This window comes from Geospiza fortis, unplaced genomic scaffold (genome assembly GCF_000277835.1).
Source record: "Geospiza fortis unplaced genomic scaffold, GeoFor_1.0 scaffold353, whole genome shotgun sequence".
NCBI lineage: Eukaryota > Metazoa > Chordata > Aves > Passeriformes > Thraupidae > Geospiza > Geospiza fortis.
The window spans coordinates 68,882-79,080 of record NW_005054473.1 but is presented as its reverse complement, the minus strand read 5'-3'; the positions used below and the strand labels follow the sequence as shown (position 1 = coordinate 79,080).

At 52.3% G+C, this 10,199-nt stretch overlaps 1 protein-coding gene across 1 annotated transcript in view; it reads left to right on the top strand.

Moving 5' to 3' along the window:
• Positions 1 to 8,891, top strand: part of UBR4 (ubiquitin protein ligase E3 component n-recognin 4) — an 84,923-nt gene extending 76,032 nt beyond the window's left edge. Inside the window, 5 exon segments of the mRNA XM_031062929.1 lie at positions 1 to 110; positions 2,086 to 2,310; positions 6,791 to 6,881; positions 7,686 to 7,848; positions 8,460 to 8,891. Of these exon segments, the coding sequence (XP_030918789.1) occupies positions 1 to 110; positions 2,086 to 2,310; positions 6,791 to 6,881; positions 7,686 to 7,848; positions 8,460 to 8,524 (654 nt within the window). The 3' untranslated portion in view covers positions 8,525 to 8,891.
• The last annotated feature ends 1,308 nt before the right edge of the window (positions 8,892 to 10,199 follow it).

Here is a 10,199-nt window from a genome sequence, read left to right as displayed (position 1 = left end):
CGCTTCGCCATGGACCAGTCGTTCAGCATCGACACCGGCGGCGGCGGCCGCGAGAGCAACATCCACCTCATCCCCTACATCATCCACACCGTGCTCTACGTGCTCAACACGTCAGTGCCACCCCTCCCACCCTCCCACAGCTCTGCCTGTGCTGCTGCACGGGCCAGCACAGATGGGAAAGCACATAAAGTTTTGGGAGGGTTGCGCATCCTAAGTAGGTTGTTAAGGATTTGCATTGTTGGGAGTGAAGCCTGGACATGCCGGATAACAGGGAACCTATTGAGTAAAAGCAATTGGGAATTTGCTTCTCTTTCCATTCTAGATGTAATTATTACCTCTGGGGTGAGCAACAGGGTTATTACATTAAAGCAACTCTGCCAGCTTAATTTTCTCCTGAGCAGGCAGAAGAGACACTGCGATGAAATAATTGTTAGTTGAAAACTTAACCCTGATACAATTTTATTCGGTGTTCAAATAACACAGGTTGGCTTCCAGATTTGACATCCTAGAGGAGGGTTCAGGTCCACCAGATTTTCCTGATATTTGAAATTTTTGGGGGGTTATCATTATTATTTTTTGCCAATAAACAGCGGTGCTTTGGCACTGCACTGAGGCTATGTGGCCACATCCATGGGCACCCAGATGCTTTGGAATACATGAGCTGGTTCTGATCCTGCAAAAATGGGCTGCCCATGTATATCCTCTATTGGAGGAGTTAGATATTAGTAAGTAATACTAATTAGATGAGGGTATAAATATTAAAATACACACCAAGGTCACTCCAAATGCAGTGTGGTGAAATCCCTCTCACTTTCCCGCCTGGAACTAATCAAGGTTTTGGCTGTAATACAATTTGTCTTTTGTTTTTAATATCTATCTCCAGATCCCTGTGCTATTGTTTTCCCAATCCTTTGGGAGACAAATAAATGGAACTATTTGTTTCATCTTGTTAGGCTGCTGTTGGCACCACAGAGCCCAGAACCCGCTGGGCAGACGTGGAAAAAAAGCCTTCTGTACTTCCCAGACAGAATTTTTAATATTAAATGGAGAAAATAAAGAGCTACTACTTGGCTCCCAGCTGCATCTTTTAGCAGATGAAAAGGTCACACAGCCCTGACAGCTTCATCTGCTGGGATGCTGCTTGATGCCTGACAGGGAGAGTTCATCTCACTTCAGAGTCACAGGTCTGACCTGGCTGGCAGCCTCTGCCTGCTGCAGTAGAGCCACAGGTGTGGCAAAGTGCGATGCAACTTCCCAAAGTCTCCTGTGACACGTGCTTCCCACTGTCGCTTCTGGGCTGTCAGGACTCCTGGGGCACTGGAGCTCTGAGGGAAAGGAGGAAAAGGATAAAATATTTATATAGGCTGGCAGCAAAGTGCAGTGTCTTTTGGGTTTGAATTTGGCCTGTATGTTCCAGGGGTTGCTTTTGCAGTAGAGGAATTTTATAAATGGATCCAGGTGTGGCTGCAGGAGCTGCAGTGGCTGTGTGTGTCCCATGGGGGTTAGCACCACTCCAGTGCCTGGCCTGGCTCCATTTTTTTCTCAAAAAGAGGGAAGAATACCTCTACAGTGGTGTTACCTTCCATTGGGGCATGACAGCTGTTTGGGAAACCTTTAGTGGCACCCACAACTTCAAGGAAAATGTGTTTGCTTCACTGGGAGCAGGTCCTCAGCCAGGGAGGAGTTTGGGGGAAGTTGGTGGTGCCCAGTGGGAGCAAGTCCTTAAGCAGGGGAAGAATTTGGGAGAAGCTGGTGGTGCCCACTGGGAACAAATCCTCAGCCAGGGATGAGTTTGGGAAAAGCTGGTGGTGCCCACTGGGAGCAAATCCTCAGCCAGGGAGTGAATTTTGGGAAAAGCTGGTGGTGCTCAGCTGGCTGCCTGTGCAGGGGCAGCAGTCCGGGCTGCTGGGGAGCAGAGGCTGAGCCCCTGGAGCTGGCAGAGAGGCTGATCCCCTGGAGCTGAGCAGAGGCTGAGCCCCCTGGAGCTGAGCAGAGGCTGAGCCCCCTGGAGCTGAGCCCCCTGGAGCTGAGCAGAGGCTGAGCCCCTGGAGCTGAGCAGCCTCTGAGGCTCCCCCTGTGTTGCAGGACCCGGGCGACCTCGCGGGAGGAGAAGAACCTGCAGAGCTTCCTGGAGCAGCCCCGCGAGAAGTGGGTGGAGAGCGCCTTCGAGGTGGACGGGCCCCACTACTACACCGTGCTGGCCCTGCACGTGTGTCCCCCCGAGCGGTGGCGCGCCATCCGCGGGGACATCCTGCGCCGCCTGCTCGTCACCGCCCACGCACGCGTGGTGTCCCCGGGAGGGGCCAGCAGGTCAGTCCCACCCCTGGCTGGGCATGGCACAGAGCCCCATGGGCACTGGCACTGCCACAGAGCGCCATGGGCGCTGGCACTGCCACAGAGCTGCTCATGGCACTGCCACAGAGCCGCTCGTGTCACTGTCACAGAGCCACTGGGGTCACTGTCACACCCACTCCTGCCATTGCCATAGAGCCACTCGTGTCACTGTTACAGAGCCACTGAGGTCACTGTCACACCCACTCCCATCACCATCACAGAGCCACCCATGTCACTGTCACAGAGCTGCTCATGTCACTGTCACAGAGCCACTGGGGTCACTGTCACACCCACTCCTGTCATTGTCACAGAGCCACTTGTGTCACTGTTGCATCCACTCATGACACTGTTACAGAGCCACTGGGGTCCCTGTCACACCCACTCCTGTCACTGTCACACCCACTCCTGTCATTGTCACAGAGCTACTTGTGTAACTTTCACAGAGCCACTGGGGTCACTGTCACAGAGCCACTGGTGTCACTGTCACACCTGCTCATGTCACAGCCCCACTCACAGCTGATGGAGTGTGTGTAGTTTACACCAGGTGTTGGCCCCTCTGAGTAACCTTTGCACTCAGGGTTGTGGAGCTGCACAATCCCAGCCTGGCTTGGGAGGGACTCTGAAACCCCCCAGTGCCACCCCCTGCCATGGCAGGGACACCCCCAGAGCCCAGAGACAGCCAGCACAGCCCAGGGACACCCTGCATAGCCCAGGTTGCTCCCACCCTTGTCCAGCCTGGCCCTGAGTGGCTGCAGCTGCCCCCCAGGGCTGGTCTGAGCAGGAGATTTCATTCTGGCTGTTCCCTGGAGTGGATCAATGAGCTGATCCATGGAAATGAAGCTTTTCCTTCTTCCTCCCCCACCTCAGCACTCAGCCGTGAGCTGTCTGAGCTGTGCCTCATCCCTGTTTGCCTCCCTAAAGAAGCTTCTTCTGGGCCCTTTTGATCAGTGCTCCAGCCTCCCTCAAATAGAAAAATAGAAATAGAAGTCAAATGCCATTGCTTTTTAAAAAGAAAAAAATCAATAGCAGCTGTCAGGCACTTGAAGCACAAGAATAAGTGGCTGTGCCTGCCTGACAAAGGCACAATATTTCCAGAGAGGGAAAGGGAATTCTGAAAGGATGATTTGAAATAGCTGTCATAATTAGGAATCAATTCATTATTATTCTAAGTCGCCTTAAAGGGCATTTTTATGCTGATGACATTAATTAGGTGTTTGATAAAGTCATTACATTGTAGTTGCACAAACCCAGCATGAACCAGTGCTCTTGGAAAAGGCAGAGAGCCCTGAAAGGGCTCCTGCATTGATCCCTGTGCTGCTTTCAGCCTCCCCTGGCTCCTGTTTCCTATTTCCTGGGGCTCTCACAGACCCAGGGCATGTCCTGGAGGCTCAGGGGCTGCAGCAGGGCTAAGCCCAGGGTGGGTTTGCTGCTTTTTAAACCTCCCTGCATGTTCTGTTCCTTCCCCAAGCACAGGTGCTGCAATAAAAGCACATTGGAACAGGCAGAGCTGGGGAGTTCCAGCTAAAGCATCCAATCTCTGGAATTCCAGGGGAGCACGCTCAGAAACAGTGCTCAGGAATTATGTCAAGGTTTATTCAAGGGCTTTCTTTAATCTCTGCAGACTAAGGGAGCACAAAGCCTCCCTCTGATAAAGCCTCTCAGAAATAGCAATATGGCAATTCTGATTTCCAAGCTCTGTGCTTATTTATTCTTGTGGAAAATCAGGAAGAGGGTGATGGATGGTGAAAGGCTCTGCAGATAAATGCCAATATCTTGAATTTGTAGGCTGAGGCAGAGAGGAAGCCACTGGCTGTGACACCAGGGTAATGTCTGCATGCAAAGCATTAAAATTAGCATTCCATGTTCAGGGTGTTGTCTGGGGGCAGCTCCATCCCCAGAACACTGGGGTGAAGGCTGGGGACTCCCAAGGACTCACTGCTACCTGTGCATCTTAAAAAGGGACAGGAGTCACTGCAGGGACCCCAGTGCCTCTTAAAAAGGGACAGGAACCGCTGCAGGAACCCCAGAGCATCTCAGAAAGGGACAGGAACCACTGCAGGGACCCCAGTGCATCTTAAAAAGGGACAGGAGTCACTGCAGGGACCCCAGAGCATCTCCAAAAAACTGAGGATCTGCTGCTGATCTGAAACCTCCTGTAAATCCTGGGAAGGGCAGGAGGGCTCTGCATTCCCTCATCCCAAGGCAGCAAATCCCAGCCATGGGGAGGTGCCCATGCAGCTCCAGGGTCACAGATTTGGGGAGAATTGAGCCAAAAAGGGCTTCTGGCTCTGCCAGGAGGGGTAGTACCACAGGTACCAGGGGGAGATGCTCAGCACCTCCCTTGTTTAGGAAACATTTATTTAAACATCCTATTTAAACCTAAAGATGAAATTCCCAGAATGGATCCCAGTTCTGGGTTTTTGTAAATATAATTTACAGATCCCAAAGAACTGAATCAAGCATTTATTGTTACTGAACCACAAATTCTGGCTAAAAAAATCCTGTAGATGTTTTTCAGTGTAGCTTTCACCTGGAATTGGGGAGGAAAAGACCATTTTGATTGTTTTCCCTTTGCTGTCCACTGTGGCCTCTCTAAAACGCTGCAGAGGGAAGCCAGGCTTGCCCAGAGTGTGGCAGTCCCTGTCCAGCTGCAGCAGTGAAACCCAGCAGCTGCTCCACAAGGTAACTCCCAGCCCTAACCCACAAGGGCCTTTTAGTTTTCAATTAAAGGAGCAGACTGCAATTAGATCAAACCCATTCACATGAAAGGAAAAGTCTGGCTTGCAGTATTTGGGAGGCCAGAATTCGCCTTGCTCGGAGTTCTCTTCATCCCGTGGAAATTTAGTCACCTTTACTAATTGGTTTTCCTTTAAATAATTAAGCTGAGCTGCCCGAGCAGGCTGCCGCCTACTAAGATGTCTGTTTTAAGGGCACAGACACACACAAACTGAGCCTTTTAATAAGAGCAGCACAATGTTCATTTTGCCCCCAGAAGAGCCCAGTCTGGGGCGGTTGCAGTGGGAGCCCCTGTTTGTGTTGCTGACTCACAGCAGCAGCTGAGCTGGTCCTGGGTGCACAGAAAATGGTTTTTTGTTTTTCCAAAGCTCTGGAGTGTTGAGCAGGAAGCAGCACGTGATGGGGCAGATGTACCTGAGGAGCACAGGCACAAAAATTCCAAAGCCATGAGAGCTGCTGGCAGGAGGTTCCTCCTTGCCAGAACCTGTTTGTGATTAATCCTGCAGACTTTGGGAGCTGCTGTCCCAGCGCAGCTCTGCACCTTTTAGGCCATTCCTGCCGCTCCAAACCCAGGTGCTGGATTTCCAGAAGTCCTTTCCTGGCAGGAGAATAACCAAGGGTATATTAAATGGAAATTCCTCCATTTTTTCAAGGACAAGAGATTTCCCTCAGAGTCTTGCAGAAATGTTTTTATGAGTTGGAAGCACAAAGCTGTTGTGTCATTGATACCCCCTGGATTTGGTCATTCCTTCAGGAATCTGCTGTTCTCCAGCAGTGACACACAAACAAGGGCTGTACGTTGTTTTTCCCCACTCTGCTGTTGATTTCCTGTGTAGTCTCAGCCCTCCAGTCCCTCTGTGCTCGTTTCCCTCCATGGAAGGAGGTTTGGCTGGCAGGGCTGCCCTGGTCACAGCACAGCTGGAGCACAGGGGCTGCCCAGAGAGCCCCAGGTGCCCAAAGCTCCCTGGGCAGGAGCTCCCAGCCAGGCTCACTGAGAGCCCTCCCTGCTGTCCCTGCTGGGCTCTGGCTGCCCTGCTGGCCATCAGGGGGGCACCAAAGCCCCGTGATGTTGGGTTTGGTGTTGCTGGAGTGGCTCCCAAGGTATTAGAAAGTCTCTTTTTTCCCAGCCCCACGCTTGAAGAAGAAGTCGAGGTTCCTCGGCTCTGCTTTTCAAGGTTGTTTATTTTCTCTTATCTGTTCCATTCTTTCTCTGGCCTGCTGAGATCTGTGCAGCAGGTCAGTTTGTGGCACACTGACCACCTTGGGCTGGTGTTGGCTTTTTATACTAAGAACTAGGTGTACTTTATTTACAATAATTTTCCAATACCTATCACCTATGTTAGACAGTCTGTCTCTACTCTAAACCAATCAAACAGTGTCACCATCACAGCAGAGGATGGAGGACAAGAAGGAGCAGGAGGAAGGACAGGACATGCCCAGATCCCTCCATCTTGTTTCCTGAACCCCCATTCTAAAACCCCAAAATTCTACATTTTCATCCTGTGGTAAATTCACTATCATTCTATTCAAACTCTTGTGGCTTGTACATCTTCACACAAAGTTGGGAATTGTTTCCATGGGCTAAAATCAAAGGCACGGGTGTCTCTGAGCCCCCTGCCAGGGTCTGGAGTCCGCCAGGGCAGCCAGAGGGATGTCCTGGGCTCCCCACCATGACAGAGGGGTTAACTGAGGGGTTAACTCACCTGCTGTCCCTCCCCAGACTGGCAGACAAGGCAGTGAAGGAATACGCCACGTACCGCTCGGGGCTGCTCTTCTGGGCCCTCGTGGATCTCATCTACAACATGTTCAAGGTAAGGAGAGCACTGCAGCTCCTCTGCAGCACCTCCAGCTCAGCCCCACTTCAGCTCTCTTACCTGAGCCATTCCATGAGGTTGAAATAGAAATCAAAATTTGAAACCCCTTTCTCCAAGGTCCTTGGAAATGAAACTTCACAGAATCCCAGGATGGTTTGGGTAGGAAGGGACCTCAAAGCTCATCCCATTCCCCTCCTGCCATGGCAGGGACACCTTCCCCTGTCCCAGGTTGCTCCAATCCCCACCCAGCCTGGCCTTGGGCACTGCCAGGGATCCAGGGCAGCCCCAGCTGCTCTGGGCACCCTCCCCACCCTCACAGGGAAGAATTTTTCCTTCTTTTTCCTTCTGCACCCTGTAAAAGCAGAAAGGCCACAAGAAGCTGCCTGTGCTCATTGCAGCCCTTGCAGTTCAGTAGCTGAAGAGCTGAGAGACTTCTGCAGCTGGCAGCACTCCTGTATTGTGTATTTGCTTACTTTTCCTGTTCACTGTTCATGGAAGGAAGGACATTCCAGGCCGTGCCAGGGAAATGGTTGGGTGAGGAAGGAGCCAGGGGCAGAAAGAAACCTGCAGCTTCCAGAGAGGGTTCAGTGCTCAGGGTGAGAGAATGCCTGGGACCTTGTTGCATCCTGCAAGAAGGGATCATGAAGTTGCAGTCGGGGAATTTCCTCCTCTGTTGGTTGTTTGCAGGAGGCAGGGATGGAAATCCAGGAGCAATGGGAGAAGGCACCAGGGTTTGCAGGAACTTTTTTTTTCATTAAATCATTCTTTTTGGCCTGATTTGGTGTGTTTGCCCCCTGTCAGAAGGTGCCTACCAGTAACACAGAGGGAGGCTGGTCCTTCTCTCTGGCCGAGTTCATCCGACACAACGACATGCCAATCCACGAGGCTGCAGACAAGGCCCTGAAAACCTTCCAGGAGGAATTCATGCCAGTGGAAACGTTTTCTGAGTTTTTGGATGTGGCTGGTGAGTGTTTGCTTGACCTTTTATAGGCTGCCCTGTGCAGCTGGTGGCTGGAGCCAGCAGCATTCCTGACACTGCTGCAGCTCCTGGGGAGGGGACAGGGAGAGCAGGATCAGCCCTGCCCAGCCTGGGCTGTCCCCAAACTGCTGGGACACACACCTGAGCAGCCCCAGGCAGGAGAACCTCCCCCCTGCCCTGTGAAACATCTGTGGCACAGCTGGAGGGTGGTTTGGGGGCTCTGGGGTTGAGCAGATGTGACCTGCAGCAGGTGGGTGCAGCCAGAGCTGCTCCCCGAGGAGTCAGGAGATGCTGAAAACCTGCAGGGAGGCTGGCACTGCTCTTCCCTCTCTCAGAATCTGCCCCAGGCCAGTGTCTGAGTGCCCAACACAGGGAGCAGAGCTGGGGAGCCCAGGAGCAGCTCCATGTGGATTTAGTGTTTGATTAAATTCACATTTCAGTCCCTCCTGCTCCTGCACCCAGCAGGGTCTGCCCTGCTCGTGTCCAGCCCTAAATAACCCTGCAGCTGTCAGTGGCTCACACATGGCCCAGCACAAATCCCCCTGGGCAGGACAAACAGGGGCTGATTCTTCTCTCTTGCCTTCTTCTGTTCAAAGGACTCTTGTCAGAAATCAATGATCCCGACAGCTTCCTCAAGGACCTCCTGAACTCCATCCCCTGAGCTGCCAGCACGGAGAAGCTTTGGGCAGAGCCTCCACTGCTTGCCTTCCACCCTCTGTGTCCCTCCTCGTGCAGTCTGTCCCTTTCCCAAGGAGTGCTGCAGTTTTTTGTTGGAATATTCTCCCTTTTGTTTTCCTTTTTTTTTTTTTTTGTTTTGTTTTGTTTTGTTTTTTATTTTCTACAATTTTTCTTCATGGAGTGATTTGAAATTTAGATTTGTTTTATCTTGTGTTTCAGCGCTTCTATCTGTAAAGCCTTGTGCATTCAAGCTGTTTGAAAGAACTTGTACAGAGAGGAATCCAAACCAGTAAATCCTAATGCTTTAGTGTGCACCTCTTTGAAGTTAAATAAACAGAACAAATGGGTAAGCTGGGCCTGACTAGTGCTTGAACCAGGCAGGAGCCTGAGTGCCAAGGTGTTCCTCACATTCCCTGCAGAGCTGCTGCTCTGTCCAGCCCTGGGGCTGCTCAGGGAGCAGCTGGGCCCTCCCTGCTGCCCTGGCAGGGTCTGTGTGGGGCTGGAGCCTCGGGGGTCTGCAAGGACAACATCCCTTCCCTTCCCTTCCCTTCCCTTCCCTTCCCTTCCCAACCCTTCCCTTCCCAAACCTTCCCAAACCTTCCCAAACCTTCCCTTCCCAAACCTTCCCTTCCCTTCCCAAACCTTCCCTTCCCTTCCCTTCCCTTCCCTTCCCTTCCCTTCCCTTCCCTTCCCTTCCCTTCCCTTCCCTTCCCAAACCTTCCCAAACCTTCCCAAACCTTCCCTTCCCAAACCTTCCCTTCCCAAACCTTCCCTTCCCAAACCTTCCCTTCCCAAACCTTCCCAAACCTTCCCAAACCTTCCTTCCCCTCCCCTCCCCAGCTCTGTGTCCCCTCCATGGAGTGTCCAGGGCCTGTCCTGGCTCCCTCCCAGGCTGGATCCAGAGCTCTCTGTGCCTCTGATGGATTTCCCCTCTCTGGAGGCTGCTCCCATCCCTGTCCCCTCTCTGGGACCCTTCAGCTCCAGCCAGGGCAGCCCCAGAGCCCTGCACAGCCCCCTGCATGCCCAGCCCTGCTCCCATCCCAGCCCAGCTCTGTCCCAGCCCTGTCCCCACCTGTGCACGCTGCAGCCTCACCTGCCTCAGTTCTGCTGACACCTGGTGAGGCTGGAATCTAATAAAGCTTCCTTGGCTTCCTCATCTCTGTTTGAACTTGAATTCCCCAGCACAGCCCCAGCCCAGAAATAACAAGAATAAGAAGAATAATTTAGAGGCTGAATAACTCCCCAGCCCTTTGGTGCCTGGTGTTAGTGCTGGATTGGCAATTAGCAGAGGGGTGAAGGTGCAGTGTTTGTGTTCTCACCTCTGGGCTGCTGTCACCCCTGGCAGCTGCTGCTGGGGCTGGAGCTGGGCGGGAACTGCCCCAGGGGCTCTGCTTGGTGCCCACAGGGGCTGGGGCTGGGCAGGTGTCACTATAGGACACGAAAGAACACAAGCACACTACCTTCTCAAGGTGAAGGAAGAAAGAGAGCGTTTATTTTCCTGACTCCAACATTTAAAAGTGACAGCGGATTGGAGGGTGACAGTGCCACCTCTCCAATGACACTGGTCAAACCAACAGTCCATCAACTTTCTCCTCCTCCAGAAAAGAAGACAAAAGAATCAGTTATTTACAGAAAGTGTCTGAGAAAGTTCACCACAA